At 40.1% G+C, this 23,813-nt stretch overlaps 1 protein-coding gene across 2 annotated transcripts in view; it reads right to left on the bottom strand.

The window, feature by feature from the left end:
- The window catches only part of HPSE2 (heparanase 2 (inactive)), a 634,074-nt gene extending 617,092 nt beyond the window's left edge, over positions 1-16,982 (bottom strand). For both annotated transcript variants that reach the window (XM_041746029.1, XM_041746030.1), the window contains exons 1-2: positions 16,563-16,982; positions 13,382-13,539 (exon numbers count right to left, since the gene is read on the bottom strand). In XM_041746029.1, coding sequence (XP_041601963.1) covers positions 13,382-13,539; positions 16,563-16,852 — 448 coding nt within the window. In that variant the 5' untranslated portion in view covers positions 16,853-16,982. The remainder of the gene's footprint in view (positions 1-13,381; positions 13,540-16,562) is intronic.
- Between the last annotated feature and the right edge of the window lie 6,831 nt (positions 16,983-23,813).

The raw sequence follows: 23,813 nt of genomic DNA, 5'->3' as shown, positions 1-23,813 counted from the left end.
TTAGCTGTGATACCTTATTTAAGAGTATCAGGCTTGAAGGTAGAGGTGCTGAATTCTAATTCCAGCTCTTCTACTTAAAAGCTATGTAACTTTGAACAACTTCCCTGAGTCTGTTTTCTTATTTATAAAATGGAAATGACAAAATTTTAAATAAACCTATTATACACAGTCCTTATTAAGGATCAGAGGTGTTTTAATAATCTTTAAAGAGAGAATTATAGATGTAAAATGTAATGATTTTTCTCTTGTAAACAAGAGATTAGGGAGGTCTTCAAAAATGGCTACCTGTTCCTAGCAAAACATTATTCCAGGTCTTCATAAATCTCACTTCTTTGGCTAACTAATATTCAAATTCACAGAGCAACTTTAATGAGATGAGTGACATTCAAAGAAAATCAAGAAATCCTCAGCTAGGATTTCTTTTAAATCACACAGTGATATAATATTTGAACAAAAGCTCAAAATATTTTGAGTGTCACTTTCCATCTGTATCCAAAACCTCACAAAGTACTTATTTCACTAAATGAAACCACACTTTGACTCGCGGAATTAGTTTTGCTGTGACTGTTTTCTTGACATTTATTCAAAGAATGTATTATAACTAAAAGGATTAAAATGGATAAGGGTATTTAAAAAGACATTAGTGGAAAATAAATAATTTAGATCAAGTTCCAATATGGAGAAAGAAATATGACACTACAGCATTGCTTTGTTTGAAATTATGGACAAATACCAAACAGAAGTTCTTGCAAAAAAGTACCAATGAAAGAACTAAAGAGAATAGTTAAATTTCAGCTCATCCACGTATGGATCATTTACTCACTAAAAAACTGACCATAATTACTGACTAAAAGATTATCTAGATAAGCAAGTTGTACAGTATGATCTCAATTATATATTTAAAAGTTTATATACAACTGTATACATAGATAAAGGTCTGGGGCAGCTTGGGTGGCTCAGTAGTTTAGCACCACCTTCAGCCCAGGGCATGATCCTGGAGACCTGGGATCTAGTCCCATGTCGGGCTCCCTGCATGGAGTCTGCTTCTCCCTCTGCCTATGTCTCTGCCCCCTCTCTCTCTCTCTCTCTCTCTCTCTCTCTCTCTGTTTCTCATGAATAAATAAATAAAATCTTAAAAAACAAAGGTCTGAAGAGATACATGCCAAACTATTAAGAGTGATTATATCTATAAAGTGGGATTGGGGGTGATTTGATATATGTATTATTGAATTTATACTAGTGAGTCTGCATTATATTGGTAATTAATAAAATAAATAAAAGCATAATCTTTAAAAATAAAAATATGAATTAAGAAGTTAAGCATTCACTAGAAATATCCTATTTTCAAAAAAAAGCAGAAACGATGAATGAAAGAAAGCTTATTCCCTTTAGTGTATTAAGCTACCAAATAAATGGCAAATTATTAGCCAACAAGTATGTGATGAAGAGCTACTATGCCAAAGGCACTCTACTAGATATTATAGAGACTACAGAAATGATACAATCACTACTCTTACAATGACCTATAATCTAAGGGTAGAACCAAGTCTACATGAACATACACAAAAAGATACATGAGAAGATAACACAGAATATGAAAATAGCAAAGAAGTGATTTTTAGATAATAAATGCCTTAGAAATTCAGGCTTGATGAATGTTTCATGAGTAAATTCATTAATTAAACCACTTTGAGCTGAGATAGTAAAGAATTCATAGAGAAGGAGGACAAATGTAAGCAGGGTTTTGCAAGGTAGAAAGACTTGAGAAATGGGTAGAAAATGGGCCAACACATGATGGAGTGGGGGATCAAAGGGCTAGAAATGCTGGCAGAGAGAGTACAAGCGAACCCTCAAGGGCCTTGGAAAGCTGAAGGAGAGTGAGAACTTGAATAAGCAGACAAAAGAGATCTCTGAAGGTTTCTAGCTGGGCAGACAGCAGAGCTTCAGAAAGATTAATCAGGCAGCAGGATAGAGAGGACAGAGACATGGAACTCAGGTCTCAGAGAGAGGTGATAGAAGGAGGAAATAAATGACAAAACTAGATGGAAACAGCCACAAAGGAAATAATACTTTTCACGTAGCCCTATTCTCAAACTTCCAAATCAGACTCAAGCTAATATAAACCCCTAGTGGAATGGAAAGACCTTTGAAGCTGTCTTGGTAGAAGAATGAAGAACCTGGTGCTGTTATGCTGTAAGAGGGACAGTGACAATGACTAACTTCAGAGTGAGAATGTCTTCCAATCACAGCTCTGCCACTTAACAACAGAGTTACTTAAATCACCCCTGAGACTTTGTGCAGAATATTTAAACCTCTTTGTTTGTTGGTTTCTTCATTTTAAGTGGCTATAAAAGTGTTCTCCACTTGAATTTAAAAATCTCAATTCAAAGAGAAAGACAGGGAAGGAGGTTAGAAAGGAAGAATTTTCTTGAAACCTCATCCCTATCAGTTTTCTTTACCATTCACAGGGTTTCACTGGGCTTAGAACTGAAGGCAGAGTATGGGTCCATTTGTAAATATAAAATAAGGTAATCCTGGGGTGCCAGGGTGGCTCAGATTGTTAAAGCTCTGCCTTCAGCTCAGGTCATGATCTCCAGGTCCTAGATCAAGCCTCATACCCTTGTCCATTGGGCAACCTGCTCAGCAGGGAGTCTACTTCTCCTTCTCCCTTTGCCTCACCGCCCACCACCCCACTTGTTCTCTCTCAAATGGATTTTAAAAAATCTTTTTTAAAAAAATAAGGTAATTCTAAAATTGCCCAACAATTAGTTTATAACTTTCCAACAACTTTTTAAAATATACTTAATTTTCTGGTTTTTATCCTGCTATTTCCCTTATATCAATAACATTGCTGATCCATTTCTATTAATCTCTTCAATGTATCCACTTCTGAATATACCTCCTTCCCAGAGAAACTAGTAAGTTTTACTCCCCATTAGATCAGTTGTTGTTCTATTCCTTCAATACATCCTAAAAATGTGACAACCATCTTTCATTTTTCATGTGTCTTTCTGTGATTATTCTTTTGTGGTTTTACCTAACAACTAGTTTGTGTCCTAACTCACAAGATTTTCATTATCCTTGTGGGAAGGCCTGGAGCACATATATTTTTAATGTTCTACAATGTTTAATATACGGCTTCTGAGGGCCAGATAGGTGAAAGGATGAATAAATAAAATAATGAATGAATCAAAGACAGGATCCCTCTCCTACCTAAGCATGGTAAAGAGAGAACAGAACTGGGTTCTAATCTTGATTCTTTCAACTGCCCATCTTTATGACCTTGAGCAAGTCACATGTCTTTTCTGAGTCTCGGGTTCTTCATACACATACACAATGTTTCTCATCAGCTTGATTTAGGAATTAAATGAGATAACATGTAAAGCATAGTAAGAGGTCAGCAAACAGTAGCTATTATTAGCATTATTATTATATACCCTTAAGACTCGGTCAAGAGCCCTCCTCCTAGGCACCTGTCCTGACTACTCCAACTCTCAATCTCCTTCTCTCAACTCCTAGAGTCCTTACAGCTTGTTCTACATGATATAACATTTGAATATACCCTATCTTGTTCTTGTTGTTATTATTTTTTGCATGTCTTATGTGTCTGAAAAGATTTTTAAGTCTGCAGGTTTAATAACTGACGTCATTGAGTCTCTGCTCTACAAGTTATTAGCTGCGTGGTCTTGAGCAAGTTACTTAACCATTCTGTGCCTTGGTTTCCCCATTTGTCAAGTGAGGAAAACAGTACTTTTCTCATGGGTTGATAAAGAATTAAATGTCCTAGTGCATGTAAATTGTTTAAAATAGTACTTGGCACATAATAAGCACTCAATAATGTTAAGTAATATTATTATTATATTATTACTATTATTAAGCTACAGAAAAACAGCCATTCTTATTTCAGAAATAATACCCCATATCTGGGCAGTTAACCTTTTCCCAGATTTCCGATCTCACCTTCCAACCTTCTTGGCATTTTTGCCTTTCCAGAGCAAGTGAAAATAAGGTACTGGTTTAATCCCCAACAACACAAAGATCCCCAATACAAACATATAGATACAGATATGCACACCATCTTTTCTCTATGCAGCTTATATTTTTTACTCTTTATTCTCTGCCATAAAGAAAGCAAAAACACATGCATTAAAGTTTCTAAATAACATAAATATTTTGCTTGACTTAAGGCACCTGTTTCACGCAGTGTGTTGATAGTTATCTCCATATGGATTTTCATCGATGTCAATGCTAGTGTGTTTTAATTGTAAATTCCTAAAGACAAAAATGATGTCCACTTAAGTCAATCAAACAAATTCTGGGGCACTTGGACTAAATTAGATGGAGTATTCAGAGAAGAATCTCACAAAAATTCAGAGAATGAGGAGGGACGAATGCAGAAGGGTTTAGCAGGAGGTTTAGTGGGAGAGGAGACGGGTACAACTTTGAAGGACAAATAAAATTTTGAATTTAAGAAGGAAGATGAATGTTCAGGGTGAATGATATAAGCAAAGTGGAGAGACTAAGCAAAGATTAATCCTACTGAAGTAGAAAGATAATATTGGAGACTACTATGAAATGTTACAAATGTGTAAGACCAGAACACTTGAGACTGCTTTATTTTCATGCTTTATTCCTCTTGGCATCCCCAACATCTAGCACTAAGCTTGGCATATAGTTTATAATCAAATTTTGATTAAATTAAGCAAAATTACACTGTTTTTCACTATACTAAAGTGAAGAAAACTGACAGAACTGAATATCACTCAATAAATCATGAAACCGAAGGACATCAGAGTTCAACAAGGTATCTATGCCTTACACAGCACTACCCACTAATCCAGAATATGTATTATTCTGACTATATCACCATCCACAGACAAGTGCAAGAAATAAAACACACCAAATTCATGCTCATATATTCTCTCTTACACAAACACACATGCATGCGCACACACACACATACTCTCAGTGTCCCTAATCCACTGCCACACAGACTAAGATAACTAAAAACTTGAGTAAGGAATTAAGGAGCACCAAAGTTAAGACCCTTAACATCTAATCCATTTCGATGAAGGATTCTCAGAAAACGCTCCTGACTCCAAGTAATTGGCAGCCTGGTCAGGCCCAGGGAACCATGAAAGAAATTTCTTTTCTTCTATGAGGTACTCATCCCATCAGGAGGGCTTGGGAGAAAATGAGAGAGAATTTAAACTCATTTGGCAAGGAAAATAATATTTGGTATTGGCAACAGCAGCATAATCATATTGTACAGGAATACACAACATCTATGGATTGACCAGGTGATAGATTATACACATGTGATTGTGAATCTAAGGTTTATTTACTGGATCTTCTGACTCACTGAAATTAATTAAGCCCCCTCTACCCATAATAGACCCAGAGTTTCCTGATCTCTACCACTTCCAGCAATCTACAGCACTCTACACAATGACTAAATGACAGAACGATTGTATCTTTGAGATAGCATATCAAATTCACAAGATACAGTGAGCTGCAACTAATATCAGGACTTGGGTACCAAATTTTAAACTTTACAGAAAAGTCATCCATTCTGTTTCTAAATGGCAGAATAAAACATATATAAAACTTCAAGTGATTTCTGACACCCTTTAATAAAATATTAAATGAAATCAAATCCTTCTAAAGTTGCTAGCAGACAAATCATGAAATGCCAAATGATGAAGTTGAAAGTTCTTCTTCAGCCTAAAAATCTCCAGAAACTGCTTTTGACTGATGCTGCTAACATGACAAGAGGTCAGTAGTATGAAATTTGATATTAATATCTTAGCCTTATTCATCTTCTCTGCCTCAGTGTCAAACAGGAACTAGATATCTGCTCAACGAGTCAATTCATGAGTAAATGAGTATTATAAAATACTAGCCTATTTTTATTCTATATGAAGGGTAACATAAAACTTATCAAGTAAGTTCTAAAACCTTTTGGGCAGCCCGGGTGGCTCAGCGGTTTACCACCGCCTTCAGCCCAGGGCCTGATCCTGGAGACCTGGGATCAAGTCCCATATCAGGCTCCCTGCGTGGAGCCTGCTTAATCTCTCTGCCGCTCTTGCTCTCTCTCTGTCTCTCTCTCTGTCTCTCATTAATATATTAAAAAAATCTTTAAACCTTTTCCTTTCTTTTATATACCGATAATGTAAGAACTAAATTAATTATTAAATTTTAAATTATCTGTCTTTCAATCATGCTTCATAGCTCAAACATCACCAAGTACTTTAGCTAAAGTATGTGAACATGTGCAGTAATTTTGAAAAGAAGAACGGGGGATGCCTGGGTGGCTCCGTGGTTAAGCACCTGCCTTTGGCCCAGGGCATGATCCTGGAGTCCCAGGACTGAGTCCTGCATTGGGCTCCCTGCATGGAGCCTGCTTCTCCCTCTGCCTGTATCTCTGCCTCTCTCTCTTTCTCTGTCTCTCATGAATAAATAAATAAAATCTTAAAAAAAAAAAAAAAAAAAGAACGGGAGAAGGCAAAGGTCACTGCCCATGTTGAAAATATATCCTTCCCTTTTCCAATGGAACAAGAAAATTTACAATAGCCTCTAGTTTCCTATAGGAACAATACCATTTTACTATGCCTAAAATTCAAGATTTTCATAATGTAATCTGGATTTACTCAACCAACCTTTTCCCTCAAACACATACTTTCTTCTTCAATTACATATTCTAGAGCTAACAAAAATATATTAAAACTTCTTAAACTCAATTTAGACACAATGTGAGCACTCAGAGCTTTTCTTAGAATCATTTTTAATGAGGTGCATGGTGGCAGAGACTGTGGAGTGTCTGACTCTTGATTTCAGCTCAGATCCTAATCTCAAGGTTATGAGATGGAGCACGAGGAGTCTGCTTGTGATTCACTTTTCCTCTCCCTTTGCCCTTCCCCCTGCTTGTTTTTCCTCTCTCTAAATAAAGAATAATTTTTTTTATTTTTTTTTATTTATGATAGTCACAGAGAGAGAGAGAGAGAGGCAGAGACATAGGCAGAGGGAGAAGCAGGCTCCATGCACCGGGAGCCCGATGTGGGATTCAATCCCGGGTCTCCAGGATCGCGCCCTGGGCCAAAGGCAGGCGCCAAACCGCTGCGCCGCCCAGGGATCCCCTAAATAATAATTTCTAACATGTACTTTACTTATTCTATTTTTTAAATTATCACATTTCTGAATTAACAACAAAATGTGCAAATAGGCCTCTAAAAAAAAAAACAAAAAAAAACAGAGCTCTAGCAAAATGAACTAAGGCAATTCTTAACATGTGCCTTCTATGCAACCAAGATGGTCTCCTTACTATCCAAACACATGTTTAGACTTTGCCTTCATGCTCTTTCCCTTGAGTTAAATGTCCTCTCTTCTTGTTGCTACCTCTCTAAAGTCTACATATCTTTCACAAGGCCCAACCTAACTCTTGCCTAAGTCTGACCCATAATCACCTTTACTTTTCATAGTACACCTGGCAAACTATGTTTCACTTAGCACTTCTTTCTATACTGTCTCTGAATTACTCTTAAATTTTATCAGTATAAATGTTATCTCACTAAGTAAGCTATTAGTTTACTGACAGCAGGGACAGTGTCTTTTGAAGGGTACAGGTCAGTTGTTCTGTAGAATGTCTTTCCATATGGCTAGTGTTTTCTCATAATTACAGAGTTAGGGATTCTTGCAAAGAATATCAAAAAGGTGATATATCTTCTCATCATATCATATCATATCAAGGAATACATGATTATCCACATGTTTTATCTGCTTATGTTATGCTTGATCACTTTGCTGAAACAACAGTCTGTCAGTTTCTCCACTATAAAGTTAGTATTTTTCCTTTTACAAACTTTCTTCTTTAGAAACAAATAATTAAATCCAGCCTACACTTAAAGGGACAAAAGTCAAGTTCTACCTCCTAGAGAGAAAAGTATCAAAGAATTTATGGACATAAACTAAAACCACCAAAACAATTAATTCATAAATATTTGGGAGAGATGCTTTGAGGCTATGTAAATACCCAGTTGTACATTAAAGTCTCATCTATTTATTCTTTTTTTAAGATTTATTTATTTGAGAGAGAGAAAAGGCAAGCAAGGGGAGGGAGAGAGAGAGAGAATCCTCAAGAGGGAGAGAGTCCTCAAGCAGACTCCTCAGCAAAAGCAGACCCTGATGTGGGGTTCCATCCCAGGACCCAGAGATCTCAACCTGGGCTGAAACCAAGAGTTGGATGTCCAACCGACTGAGCCACCAAAGCATCCCTCATCTATTTATCTTAACACTGATTAGTAGATCTTGCCTACAGCAATTATTACTGTTGTATTATAACAGTAATTTGGGACACTATCATTTATTTTTTTGATATTTTACCACTCTTTGTCTAGTGTGAAACTAAACAGAGTAGGTAACCAATAAATACTTGTAAATATAATCAACGTTCAAGAAACCTTTATAAAACCTTTATTTTAAATAAAATGAGATAGCAAAAGGTAGGTAAGTTCAAGGCAAATATGTTTTTTGGCAATTGTGCTGTTCTTATGTCTCATGTCTTGATTGATGGCATGGTAATAGAAAAAATTAACTACCTCACCTCTACTAAAACTGGGAAAACTTCCTGGAGAAAAGTGAACAACAGTTGTAGAGTACCTCAGAGTTTTAAAAATGCACTCACATTCATCATTTAGAATTTGAGAAGCTCTCTGAAGGGAAAATCTTCAAGATAAGGGAGATTTAAAAAAACTTCTGAAGTTTGTGAAAAAGTGCTATTAAACCAGGAATTCAAAAATCAGACATAGAAACTAAGTAAGGCTAACAAGGAAAAGCAAAAGTAAAGACAAAGAAGAAACAGATACAATATAAAACTAGTCTGAGTCCAGTGCAAGACTTTAAATCAGGGGAAAAAGTTGATTTAAATACATGGCATGAAATCAAGACGATTTAGACTACATAATAGTACATGGTTAAAATAATGAAAACTGTCATTAAAATAAGCATTAAGCGGTGGCCCAGCAGTTTAGCGCCTGCCTTCAGCCCGGGGCGTGATTCTGCAGACCAGGATCGAGTCCCACGTGGAGCTCCCTGCATGGAGCCTGCTTCTCCCTCTGCCTGTGTCTCTGCCTCTCTTTCTCTCTCTCTCTCTCTCTCTCTCTCTCTCCAACTCTCATGAATAAATAAATAAAATCTTTTTTTAAAAAAATAAGCATTAAGAATGGACTTGTAAGACTATGCATTGAAGGTGAAAAATGAATAGAATCTTCATGTACAAATTCACTCAATTCTTCATTAGTCACCTCCATTTTCCTAGGGCTTTAACAGTATTCTTAACCCAATATATTTCAAAAATAGTTGCTGAAGTTCTATATAATGCTAGATATTTCAGAATATACAATAATTAGATATGGTCCCTTCCCACAAAAAAAATTGCTTTCTAATTGTAAAGGTAAAACATTTAATGGAAAGGAAAACTTTTCATACACATGTGAAAAGTTAAAGAGCAAAATAAGGCAGATGGAGCCGAAAAAAAAACATAGAGTAAAAGCTACAACAGTCCAGAGAAAGAAGAGATCACTATGCAATGATATGCTTAGGAAAGGCTCTGAAAAATAAAGAGCATAGGCATTTACAATGGGCCTTCAGGAATTGGGTAGTGGGTGAGATTTGAACAGAGCTAAGAAAAGGCATTCAGAGCAGAGATATGAGGCTGAACAAAGGTATGGGGATGAGATAATGAAGGTGCTTTAGGGAGAGTGAAAATCAAGTAAGATTGTAATAAAAAATAAATGAAAACACAGGATATAAAACGTAAGCCGAGACTGAGATGTGAAAGGCTTTGAATGTCAAGTTGAGGAGCTTGAACATTTTCTGTACGCAATCCGTAAATAAACAAAATTTCTGGGTAAAAGAGTGATATAATGAATATAATATTTTAGAAATATCAACCTTGTTTTTGACACGCATAATAAGCAGTATACAAAAGGTAAGGCAAATGGTAAGATTCCAAGGTATGAAGAACAATCCTATTTTTCTTTCACTGTTACCATGTTTGTATGAAATTCAAGCTGCCTAAACATAGAGTAGAATAGATTACTGTATTAAAAGAGTAACCAAAGACTCTCCCAAAGTGATACATAAACAATGGTTTTAGAAAGTAGAGAAAATGCAATTGCACTAAAGCTTAGAAAGTATTTGGAAAATATAAGCCACATGCCTTGTTAATTGCACTCTTAATTCAGGGGGGAAACAACAACAAATCATATCAAAGTGGCAATATGAATGAATTAACCATAAAAGTGTATTTTTTACCCACACTGGAACTATTGGTTCATTTCACTGTTAGCATGTAACAAAACTAAAGTTTGGTCTCTTCTCTCATTACCACAAAAAAAAGTAAGCCCCCCTATGCTCTCCATCTCTATTCCTTAAAGACAATTCCCTTAATCCTCTCAGACAATTCCCTAATTCTCTTTTCTTCTATATAAATTTGTCTCACTGAATCTTCTTCACTCCTTAATTGCACTTTAAAATATTAAATTTAGAAATTTTCTGAAATTGCTCTTAATAAAAGTAAGATCCTTAGCCTTTACGTAGTGCTGACAAAATATTTTACACACATTACTTCTTAAAAGCCTCACAGAAGCAATGCACAATAAGTATTATCATCATCCATATGCTATATAGAAGCAAGTCCAGAGCCACACAATTATAAGTGATAGAGCAAGGCCTGCAACACAGGCTTTCTAAGTCCAAATTCCATATTACCTTCACTATAGCATTCAACTTCATAATGTGCCAAAAGGTGTATCTTATTTCCCAAAATGTATGTTATTACTCTGTACTATATTTAAGTTAATACATCTTGTTTTTAATAAGGGGCTTATGCCCAAGAGCCTATTACGGGGCCATTTACTAAGAAGACCTAATTATGTTTAAGATGTTCATGATGATGATGATAATTGTCACTGGGTGAAAAGTGATAACTAAAGTATAATGTTTGCAAAATTGCTAAGACTATACCAAAACCATTTTTGCCTTAAATTCTATAGTGCAACATGCAACAACAAAGACAATATGGATTGATTTAAAGATATGTGACGATCAAAGGGCAGAATAGGGCATTCCTACTCTTTAATTCTACCAAGGCCTCAAATACTGATATATTTCAGAGCATCTTATTACCAGGGAGACATAAATCAAAAGGAGCTCAGCTAGGAGTAATAAAACAGATTAGTGTCTGGAAGTACAGACTTTAAAGAAAGTTTTAAAAGAACTAAATCCAGGTAGTCTAGATTTAAAAAAAAAAAAAACAGCTTTGAGGAAACTATTTTTTGAAGCTGACACACCAAAGACAGAATTATTTTGAAGATAGATGTTTTTAAAATGCAAAAAGGAAATAACCGTAAATATTTGAAGAATATTTATAAAAGGAAAATTCAGGATAAATATGCTGGCAAAAACCTATGGGAACAGAGACCTCTCTCCCACAAGTGTGGTAAAAACTACATTCCTAGAGATATCTAATACCAGGTTGGACAAAACAAGAAAAGGATTCCATATGGAAGGATCCTATACTAGCCCCTGAAGTGGTGGGAGGATTGAAGATGACCTCTTAGATCTTTTCCATTTCTGATTTTTTTTTTGTTTAATTCTATGAAGTTTTATAGGGCACAGCCTTTTGCCAATTTCCTTTCTCCCCATGATGCCCACTTTCTCCTTTCACAAAGGGAAACAAATTGTATGCTTCATTTTAAGCAGATCTCATGTTCTCAATAAATTGGTAATATAATCCTAGGTACAAGTTGGGGGAGAAAAAGGCCAATTCCTGTAATTTATTATGGTCCTTTTTCCCCCCCAGTGGTTCTTGGGGGCTCTTACAAGTTTTTTTCACAAGCCAAAGAAGTGGTAGTTCACATGGATTCCAAGAAGAGCTGTTTCACCAGGAAAACATTAATATTCTCCCTTCTCTTCTCATGTCTGATCACAGAGCTGACAGTGACCCTGGGAGCTATAAGGCCCTGGGTCAAATTACCATCAGAGCTGCTGTTCAGGATTATCTTTTACCTTTCAACATTTTATGCTGAGTGACAGCAAAATCTATTGCAATCCACATTTTTATGGCAATGACATTTACCTTTGAAAAGACATAGCTTTAAACTCCTATACACTTTGGCAAATGTTGTAAGAATAAGTCTTATTCACGCTTTAAACTCAAGAAGCCTCAGCCTTGCTCTCTTTCTCCATTCTGGCACTTAAAAAAAATTTTTTTTTCCCAGTCATCCTTGAAATAGATCCCACTATCTCTCCAGAATCTCCATTCAGTGAAACTCCAGAATATACATCAGCATTTCCTCATTTTGCTGATTTACAAGACAAGATGTAATAAACTCTATGGAGCTCTAAGAACCTGTCCTTGAGCCCTTTAAAAATAAAACTGAGGCTCACTTATGAAAAGGGACAGCAGGGCAGAGATAACCCTCCAAGAATGGACACCAAAGCCTCTTTTATACAATCTAAACAGTCTTGGTAGCTGAGGACCCACCAATTACCACCTGGACTATCTAAAAGAAACAGGTCTCCTTACCCACAAAGAAGATTCATATATATTAACACTACATCCCTTCAACAAAAATTTTAAATACCATTTTCATTTTTTTTCCTAGTAAAAATGAGACTGTTCAAACCTAAAAATATTGGGCTCTCGCACTGGCATATGATTAGGAGTTTTCAAACCCCTTCCAACACTTAACTCATTTGATCCTGACAAGAATAAAGGCTGGCATTTACAACACCATTAAAAAAAAAAAAAAAAAAAAAAGACGACTCTAAGATTAGGCAACCTGAAGGAGAACCTCCTGTGGGGATTTTCAAACCTTGGCCAACAAAGGTTCAATCTAAAAGGGATTATTCAGAAAACTTTAAAGTGGATTTCACAAGAGACTGTATCATCCATACCCTCATCTCAGGAAAGCAAGAAATAAGAAAAACAGAAAGGCACTTTTTTCTAGAATTTTAAGAATGAAACGTGACCCCGACCCATTAGTAGCCTATGAACCTGTCTGACATTTCTCAAGAAACCCACTGCATCTTCTCCCCATTGCACTGGCCAGCAACTGTTCCGCCTGCCAGATCTCGGCCTCGGAGCAAGGCGCGCGGCGAAAGGCCGGCAGCCGGGACGGGGACAAGCTGGGGACCCCCTCTGCGTAACCACGCCAGGGTCCCCCACTCCGGTACCCCCTCGCCCGCAGCCACCAGCTTTACAGAGGAGCTTCCACCAGACTCCCCTCCTGGCCTGCTACCACCCCGCCGCACACACAGCGAGTGCTCGCTCCTATCCTCCAACTTCCCCACCCCGCTAGACTGGAAGCAAGTTTCTCACCATCCTCATAGTTTTTGAGATAGTAATCCGGACCGGGGCCCCCACGGCTTTTCGCCGGGTTCCTCAGGTTCTGGAACTGCAGGAAGTCGGTCCTTTTGCCCCCGAAGCGCAGAAAGGCGGGCGAAAGTCCCCGAGCCAGGGTGACCAGACGCTTGGAGCTGCAAGGGTAGAGAAAGAGAGAGGAAAGGATCCGGGGGGAAGGCGAGGGGGCGCGAGGCACCGACCAGGCCCTCTTCCCACTCCCCGCGAGCGACCTGGCCGAGGCTGGAGGCGGCGTCCCCCCCACCCGCCACCCGCCACCCGCCACCCGCCACCCGCCACCGCGCGGGCCCGGCATCTCGCGTGCGCCCCGCTCCCCGGGCTACGCCTCCTGCGCCCGGGCGGCCACGGCCCCCTCCCTCAGACAACCCGACGCCGCTCGCCAAAGGTACTTCTTTCCAAACCGTTAGTCTGTTTGTGAACACAGCGCGGGGGGGGGGGGCGGTGCGGGGGGGCACTTTTGCTAGGAATGCGCGGCTAAGGCGCGGCTGCCCAGCTCCTGCCGCCGCCGGGAAAGCGCTCCTGGCGGAGACGCGCGGCGCGCGGACTGCGGGGTCCGACTTCTGCCAAACCTGGAGGCTGAGAGCCGAGGCCAGCCTCCGCCGCCGCAGGGGCACCGCAGCCTCTGTGGATAAGGTGAAACCTGCCTCCTCTCTCAGACCAGGTACCTGAGGTCTAGTTGGTGGTGGTGGTGGTGGTGTTGCTTTCCCTTAATGCTAAAGGTGATTTTCCTTTAACATTATCTTGTAACAACCGCGTCCACCTCCCAAACCCTGGACAAGAGATTCCCGGGGTAAATCCTTGCTTTTCTGGGAACTCTCCCCCTCCCTGCCTTGCGCGGTAAAAAGCAGTGTCTCTTCGGTCCCTTAAATAATTCAGCCTTGATTTGAGGAAAGGTAACGTACTCCCCTCCAACTCTCCGAGTTCAATTCCCATCTTTTTCATTCCTAACGTGGGGCCCTTTAGAAGCAAGCTCTGGGGAAAAAGTGAAGTTTGCCGAAACATGGAACCTGCTTGTCGGAGGATATTCGAGGAGCACCAGAAGAAAAGCATTTACATTTATTTAGGTTCAGGATTTCCATAAATAAATATTTTTAAAAGCCAAAAGCTACTTCAGGGCGGGGTAAAGAAGGAGCAGTGCAAATACTCTCAGTACTAAGGCGAGCGACTGTTAAATTCTGGATCTATCAGTTATTTTTAACGCTTTGCTGGTTCGGGTTCTGAAAATCCAAATCCAAATGTAGAAAATACACGGGATCATATCGGAGGTGGATATGAAAGAAAAAAGCCGGGGGCTGCAGCTTCGGAGAGCCGCTGACACAGTGGAGACCACCCGGGGGAGCCCAGTGGCCGCGAACATCGTTCAGCCGAGGGCTGCAGGACCGCGTTCCAGGACGCGTGCAGTCAGGGCGTCGCGTGGGCCGGTGGCTGGCAGAGGAGCCGTCCGCGCCGGTACGGCCCGCACAAAAGGCATTTCCAATAACCGTCCATCCGGAAGCCTGCACAGCCAATGCAAATGCGCCCCGCCACGGCTTCTTCCCCGAAAAGCTGCCTTCCAGAATCTTTTTTTTTTTTTTTTTTTTTTTTTGCAGCATGCATTTAACAAGACGGTTTTAAAAAGAAGGAAGGGAAAAAGCCCGTAGGAGTCCGCGCAGCTGGAGTAGTGCTAGGCAAGTGGGGCGTGTATTTCGGAAAACCCCCGTCGCCCCCAACCAACCGACAAGCCCAGAGACGCGCTCTGCTCCACGACAGGACTTCCGAGGAGGAAGCCGGGCCGCGCGCAGCTCTTCCCGCCTTCCCAGCGGAGGCACCGCCAGGAACTGAAACGGCCGCAGCGGCAGTAGCAGCGGCAGTAGCAGCACCACCACCAGCCACTCCGTCCTCCCGCAATGCTGGCTCCACGTGGAAGGAGCGCTCCACGTGGCGCCTCCCGCTACCTGCCGCGTCCAGTGACCCGGCTGAGGCCCCGGCAGACCGCGGCGCTGAGCACGGCAGCAGCAAAACGGATTTCTCCGGGAGTGAAAGATACTCACGAAAGACGCGCGGCGGACGCGGCCTCCGAGCAGAAAAGCGGGACTGAGAGAGCGCTCGGGGCTCTTCGGGAGAGCCCACAGCTGAGGATCCAATTTGGAGGGAATTTTTAATAACTCAACACTTGAATTCGACATTGCAGACGATTTATTTATTTTTTTTTTTACACTGCAACTCTGTCCCTGATGGGAAGGGATCGTAGTTGCCTAACTGCTAACCAGCAACAACCCAGGAAGAGAGTGAGCCCAATTAGATTACAAGCCCTTGAATAAGGGGGTGGGGTGGGGGGTCCACGATCACAAACCACCCGCTTTGGTGATCCGCTGGTGCCGGGTTCAGACCTCGGAAAAATCCCCGGAGTATTTCTAGTACCCTTTCGGCTCTCCTTATATACCCTATGACTGGAGCGAGAATTTTTTTTCTTTAAAGAAAAACTAAACTATGCAGTTACCGCAGGAGATTTAAGGAGGAGGGACTGGGGGGCCATTCGGTCTATAAAAAACGTCTAACAAAGTCCTGCAGTCTGGAGAGGACAGCGGAGGATATAAAAGAAAACTTCAAAAATCCGATCCAACCTGCCAACCGCTCAGTCTCTGCTTAAATTCATTTTCTGTCTTGGAGTGGGAGAGAACTGACAAATCAATCTTTCCGTGGAAAATTCCACTTTCGTGCGAGCCCGCTTAAACACTCACATGCACACACAGGCACACACACACACGCATACACACCCATTCCTCTCGGGTCTTTGTTGCTCGAGACTTTCTCTTCGCTTTTGTAACTGCCCTGAACCTCTTGTTTCTTTTTCAGAAGGAGACAGGGAGGCTAATTGTGGATATATGTAAGCACAACATTTTTTCAGTCATAACTGATAAGTTTCTGAAATGCCTTCTGCATTGCAAACATGTGCATCTTAATAGAAAACATTGCTTTTCTCAATCACCAGTTAAAGCCTCACAGCAAATATTCCAGGAGGAGGAAAACCTCTTTTCTTCTCTTTGTGAGATCCGCTTGATTTTCTTCTTCTTCTTCCCCCTTTGGAATGGGGGATAGGAAGGGGTGGGGGTTGTTACTTAAAAAAAAAAAAAATGATCCATGGAAGCCCCTGCCTTACCTTAAGAAATCGAGCCAGCCATCATGAATGATGGACGGATCCAGCTGCAGAGAGAGGAAGTTCTCATTGACTGTCCTGACTGGGTTCTTGGTGCTCACATCAAGTAGAATCAGGGTCTTTTCCTTCAAACCTGGAGCTCTGTCTACAGGCAAGGGTCTCCTGTCTCCAACTTGGGAGGAAAAGGAGAGATGGAACAACAGAGCCAAGAAGAGAGCCACCGGGGCTAGGCACGCAGGGGGGCGGGAGTTGCTGGAGGGCATGGCTTCAGGGAAGGCACAGAGCACCCTCATTAAATCCCTCTGATTTAAACCTCTCTTCCTACAGGGTCTCACTGGTGACTAATTGTCCTTATCTAAAGTGTGTGTCTGTCTGCCTCCCCCCACTTTTTTTTCCTTTCCTTTTTTCCCCCCTCTCTCTTTCTCTTTCTCTCTCTCTCTCTCTCTCTCTCTCTCTCTCTTTTTTTTCAGTGTTTTGGTGCTGGTGGAGCGAACTCACGCCCCTAGCCAGCCTTCTCAGTGACTCGTGCCAAGAGTACTCGTTCACCAGCACCGCCCCTTTAAGAGATTTCGACTGCAGACATTTTTTAACTTTTTAAAGGTAAGGGGGTTGTGGGGGGGGGGGGGTGGAGGATAGAGGCGGGAAGTAGGAGGAAGGGGTGGCGTTGTACCCTCCTGATTTAACCCTCTAGGGTCAGGAAGCAGAGAGAGGGACCGAAACTGTACGGTTGTAACGTTTTGGGTACGGGGCGGGACGTCTTGTTTTTACTTCCCTCCCAGCGAGGCTCTGGGGAGGGCCGTTCTAGCTTCAATCCCGACACGAAAGCCCCAGCGCCAGCCCTGGGCGCGCTGGAGTAGAGTGCGCACCCGCCGTGCGCGGGTTTCTCCTGACAGCATCAGGCATTTCTTCCGTTCTGGGCCCTTCCCTAGGAGTTGAAGGAGCAGGAGTAAGAGTGGTTAAGTTGCAGGGGGGTCCTCAGCGGCGACTGTGATTCCTGCCAAAGCATAAGAGTGCAGATGGAGACTTCATGGACACAAGTATGGACCTCTGCTATGCCGTAGAGCAGCCACACAGAGCATCCTCTGACCTCAGTAGGGGAAACGGTAGCGAGAAGGAATACAGAGTGACCCGGTCAAAGGGCTTATACATTGGTAGGGGCAAAAGAGCTCAGGCTGGTTGCACGTGGCTCTGTTCTGCCTGCAACCACGGAAAAAATGTCAATATATGCTGACTCAGGACAAGTCAAAGCAAACTGGTCGGTGCTTGAATAGTCTGCGCGGCGCGGTGCTGCGCCCATCTGAACCACGGCGTGGCCACTCCACTGTGCAAGCAGACTTGCTCTTCCAGGCCCTCCTTGAGGTCGACCCTGGGGTTATCCCTCTTGCGAGGGAAGTGCGCCTTTATAGTGCCAGAAAGGAACAGAGTAACACAGTTGGGTTTTCAAACTCAGCCTGGAGTCACAGCCAGTGTCCGCCAGGAGTCGCGTGATGCACCACCCGCCCTGGCTCACCGAACCCCACCCACACCACCTCTCAAGCGGAGCCATGGATCCCAAACTTAATCAAGGGAAAGAAGTCGGGCCCAGTTTCCTGTACTCAGCAAAGTTGAGGCCCCACATTGAGATTCTTTCTGGAACAAAATGGGCCTTTTATTTGGCAGACGAAGATAACTACTTTATGTATTGTGGGTATGCATGAACATCCCAGGGCCTCCGGATATCAAACATGCAAAATGCAAAGGTTTTCCCCAAAAGTGGATATGCAATGGCAGTCTCAGAGCCCACAAACACTGAAATGGCAACCTGTCTCCCCTCTATACCCCCAGACAGGATGAAGGAATTTGAAAAGGGCTGGAATGCATGACCTTCAACTGAAGTTCTCTGAGGAGCTTCTATCAAACTAAGCAAGCAAGTAATATGGAAGTTAGGTTAGGTTAGACTGAGAAGTGCCACTAAGACCTTCTAGAAGTAGGACTGCATAAAATGAGGACACAGAAGAAAGAAATCCAAGGCATATTATTTAAAGATGATTTTAAAAACCAGAATGTTATATGCTGAAGTATTAGATGTGGGCTTCAGCCCTTAAGGCCTGCCCACTTCTTTCCGTTCCTGAAAGTTTCTGACACGCCTAAGTCCTTTAAAATATGTGTGTGTGGGTGTGTGGTATGGTATAAGTTCCCATAGAAATTAACTATAATTTTAAAATGTGCACTGAGCACCTCCTTGAACATGAATAGCCTGGTGAGCAAAGATTCTTATTTATCTTTGTATCTCCAGACCCAGGCACTTAGCAGGCACTCAATAAATGTCTATGAAATAAATTAATGGTAAATCAAAGCATGCTTAACACACTAAAATCATATAGTGCTTTCAAGAAAAATATGGAAAAAAATAAGATTTTTTTTTTTTTTTGTCATGGTGAACTGTTTTTTAGGTTTCTGTTCAGTAATTTGTTTTCCCAGCTATTAGCATTTTCCTGGTTACCTCCTTCAGGAAGTACTTATCTTACAAATTCAGAAGCCATTAGTTAGTTAATTTGCTGTATTCAGAATTAAAATCGATTATATATGTTTAACAAGGAGTCAGGTTTTCCAAAGGCCTAAACACCCACTGGCTTACAATTGAATGTACTTTTAGAAGCCACATTAATTGGGACCAGAGGACAACCACATAAATGAAATACGTCACTCACCCAACTAGATGTCTATAATTAATGTACCTTTCAAAAATACCTACTCTTGGGACTAAGGATGAACTTGGGTATAATGAAAATCTGCCTAGTTCTTAATTTTATCCATGATTTTTGCTTACTTACTCAACTATTCTATAATTGTTTGGTGTCCTAGTTACTTTAATCAGTATTTAATATTCTCATCAGAACCTGTATAGTGGTACAAAAATCAAAACCAACAAAACAGTGTTTTGTTTTTTTTTTAATTCCTGATGAAAACCATCTTCTTTAGGCCAGCCATTGAAATTCTATAGTCACATACAGCCTCAGGACACCGAGGCAAAGAAAGCCATTTAGTAACATTTAAGGAGTTCCAGATAGCCCTGGTTGACTTCAAGATGACCTGATTGTTTGCTCCTTTGGTCTAGTTTGGATAAAGATCTTCACAAGGCTATTCTTTCCAAATAGCCTCCTCTCCCTGTAACACAGTTTTTGTCTTACTTCCTATCTAATCCTAAATTATATGTTATAAGTAGCTCATTATTAATCTGTATATTAGATTAGTTTCTATCCTGGTTTCTATGTGCTGAATAGCAATGACCTGTATCTCTGTCTTAAATTGTAATTTCCTAAGAGATAAGAACTGGGGCCTATGTATAAAATGTGAATTTCTGGGAACTAGCTGCATCTCCTTAGAAATTCTCTTCCTGATGTTGAATAATTGAGGACCGAATAGTCCTCATAGATAAATTCCTTTGATATCTAGGAGTCTAGGTTCTCACACTTGTAAGAAATCTTGAAGATTGGGATCCCTGGGTGGCGCAGCAGTTAGGCTCCTGCCTTTGGCCCAGGGCATGATCGGGATCCGGGATCGAATCCCATGTCGGGCTCCCGGTGCATGGAGCCTGCTTCTCCCTCTGCCTATGTCTCTGCCTGTGTGTGTGTGTGTGTGTGTGTGTGTGTGTGTGTGACTATCATAAATAAATAAAAATTTTAAAAAAAGAAATCTTGAAGATTAACTCATTCAATGGTTTTCTAGACTATGACTATGGGATTTCAAAATAAACATTAATGGGGAAGAGCTGACATATATTTGTCAACTTATTTTGTCTAGCAAGGACCTTAAAAAACATCTATTAACTATTTATCACTATTATTTCCCAAAAGAAAAAAAAATAGCACAAAAAAGCTGAGATGGTATGTCAAAAATAAAAACCAAGTGTTTCAATAAATTTAATTTCATGAAAAATCACTAATATTTTTTATCATTTCATCTCAGACCAATAGAGATATGCCAGTGACCAATATGGGTACCAGTGCTAATCACTGGGGCTAATGCTACATCCTGTGTTTATGGCCAAATTCTACTTTTTAGTATACAGTATCTTATTTGCTTCTCACTCTAGGATTCTATGCCATCTTACTGCAAGATATACATGCTTTTTACATGCTCTCTTTCTATTAAACATTCAGAGCTACAGTCATTTCTATACTTGTTTTCCCCTTCTAGAAGATTTATACCAAGATGTCAAATAGCAAGAAAAAATTCTTGCCACAATAATTGGAACTGGGAAGCATGAAGCTATAGCAGCCAACCTGCTGTCTCATCACTGTGTATGTACTTGTCCACAATGACTACTATTTATTGAGACCTTGTGGTCCCATGATGATATTCAGAATTACACCTATATTATCTTATTAAATCTGAGAGGTAGGTATAAATTCAGTTATATACCTAGCTTCTTTATGAGAAAAGTGACTCAGAGATGTTAAGCAACTTCCTCATTATATACTGCTAATAAGTGGCAGCAAGGATTGAAACCTAGGACCTGACTCCAAAGCCTATGTCAGTGTTCTTAACCAACACACTCTACTGTAAGTGGCTAAAATACTGCATACCCCTTAACAGTTTGTCATTGTACAGTGGAAAAAAACCTTAGACTAGGAGTTGGAAGACCTGAGTTTAAGTCCTGATTTTGCCAGATCCTAGCTTTGTGATCTTGGGTAAATTTTATAACTGTTGTCTCAGCTGCCTACTCTGTAAAACTAATATAATATCCTAGAGTGAGAAGCAAATAAGATTATCTATGGATAAAATGCTTTATGAATTCCAAAATATTATACAACTGTGCTACTGGTTTCTTGTTATCTCTTATTACTTGTCTTCTACACTTGCCACAAATACATCCCCTTAACTGATGACTGGGGCAAGAATTAAGTTATATATAAAGAACTTCATAAAGTTCTTTAAACTATAAAGTTGAAACAAAAGGTCAATTCTAATACAAAGTCAATAAATGCAGTAATAAGCAAGTATGTACTACATAGTTAAAAGATGCATGCTCATCTGCCTGTGCCTAGGATCTGAAAAAGGAAGAAAAAGTTCATTAAGTTTTACACGGCTCCTTCTGTTTTCCACTAAGACAGGAGAAGGCAAAAGAGTGGGCAAAGGACAATGCTGGGGAATAACAAAGACTGTGTTTCTGTCATGCTTAGGGGAACAAGGGATGGCAACAGTTTCTCCATATGGAAAGTTGAAGAGGAAAGGAATTTATAATTATGATTGTTCTACCTCGTTATATAAAAAAACTCTAGTTGGATGGGTTTTTTTTTCCATTGTTTCCATCAAGCAGTAAACTTATGTGGGGAAGATCATAACCATAATAAATGCAGTTGACTCTAATTAGAGTTCAGTTCAAAATCCCTTAGCATGTTTGGGGTAGGGATGAGAGTTATTTGAGAAACTGCTATAGGTAGAAAACTAAGTAACAGAAAAATGGATTACATTTATTCATGTCCTTAGTCACATTCATTAAGAGTCATTTTACCATCCTAGCCCATTTTGCCTTTTGTACATTCAGATTAGTCCTGAAAAGCATCATGTTTTACTGGAAATTGCATGGGCTTTAGAGTTCAATAGATTTGAACTGTTTAAACTCAGTTCAGAATTTACTATCTGTTCATGTGACCTTTGTTGAACAAGTCATTTATTCTTGCTGAGCTGCAATTTCCCCATCTACAAAATAGGCTTAAGAATACTTCCCTCCACATGTGCTGTGAGAACTCAATGAGATAATGTCTTTAGTTCTTGGCACTTAGCTATTATTCAACCATCATTTTCACTGGTTGGGTTTCATGGTAGAAACAATTATAATTTGCATAGATAAGGTGGGAAGAAATTTATATACCTGAAACCTAAGAATTTGAAATAGTCTAATAACTTATAGGTATACATTCTGTTTTATGCTTATAGCATAGATAGGACAAGCTTTATCCTTATAACTCTGGTAAGGAAATAGAAAGTCAAAAAGTTCGAAATACTGGAGCACCTGGGTGGCTCAGTTGGTTAAATGTCTGACTCTTGATTTCACCTCAGGTTTAGGCTCAGGGTTGTGAGATCAAGCCCACTGTCAGGCTCCATACTGAGTGTGGATCTTGCTTAAGATGATCAATATCTCTCTCCCCCTCTGTCCCTCCCCACCACTAAAAAAATAAAGTTCAAAATGCAGTTTCTTAAAGAATCTAAGGCTAAAGCCAGTTCTACTGACTGATAATCAGACTAATCTCTTGCTATCTTTGTTACCAAAAATACCTGAGAACTTTTTACATATAATGTCCCAGTTAAAAAATTCAGATTGCCTTTCACATATTCTATAAGTTCATTCACTGTAAGTTATTTATACATACAGCAGTTTCCATTATACTGCTTTCCTAGTCAGATAATTCTAAGTATTTAATTGATGCTAAAGATAATTTCTAAGAAGATGAAATATATATAAATTATTTTTAAGATTTTACTTATTTTTTTTTATTTGAGAGAGAGTGGGGGAAGAGACCACAAGTCAGGGGAAGAGCAAAGGGAGAGGGACAAGGAGACCCCCTGTGGTGTATGGAGTCCAATGCAGGCCTCAATCCCATGACCCTGAGACCATGATCTAAGACGAAACCAAGAGTCAAACATTCAACTGACTGAGCCACCCAGGCACCCCTTTATAAATCTTATCTATTTATCTCAGTATATCTCCTATTTTAGTATCTACATTGAAATATGAAACCTGTAATAAAACTTTTGCAGGGAACATAGTTGCGTTTGTTGACCCCCAATGAGTGCCAACTATGATTGCATTTTCTTTTGTTCCCTAGGCAAACAGCACACTTGGACCTTTTTAAATATCCTAATGTCTTTAGTTCATAGTAATGAGAGTTAAACAAATATTGACAATAGAAAGCCTATCACAGGTTCAGTCCACTCCTCATAATCAAAATCAGCTGATAGACTACTTGTGCATACAATGGAATATTTTACCTCTGCTGGTATTAACATCTAGATTCCTAACTCTCTGGAATAGTTTTGTTGCCACATAAGCATATCGAAGTCCTTCCTTGGTTCAAAACCAATTATGTTAAACATTACCAACCTGAACTCTCACCATATTTTCCAATTCTTCTAGTCCTTTTAGTCACCTAGAGACAATGATATGCTGTGACTTTTAGAAAGTATGTTTCATTTCCACTGGACACTTAAACATTACATTTCTCTTTTGATTTTCTGAAGCCTAGCCAGCATGCTACTGTGTTTAAGTAC

Source organism: Vulpes lagopus, chromosome 2 (genome assembly GCF_018345385.1).
Source record: "Vulpes lagopus strain Blue_001 chromosome 2, ASM1834538v1, whole genome shotgun sequence".
In the NCBI taxonomy this organism is placed as follows: domain Eukaryota; kingdom Metazoa; phylum Chordata; class Mammalia; order Carnivora; family Canidae; genus Vulpes; species Vulpes lagopus.
Note: the sequence above shows the minus strand (reverse complement) of the source record. Positions and strands in the feature narration are given on the sequence as shown.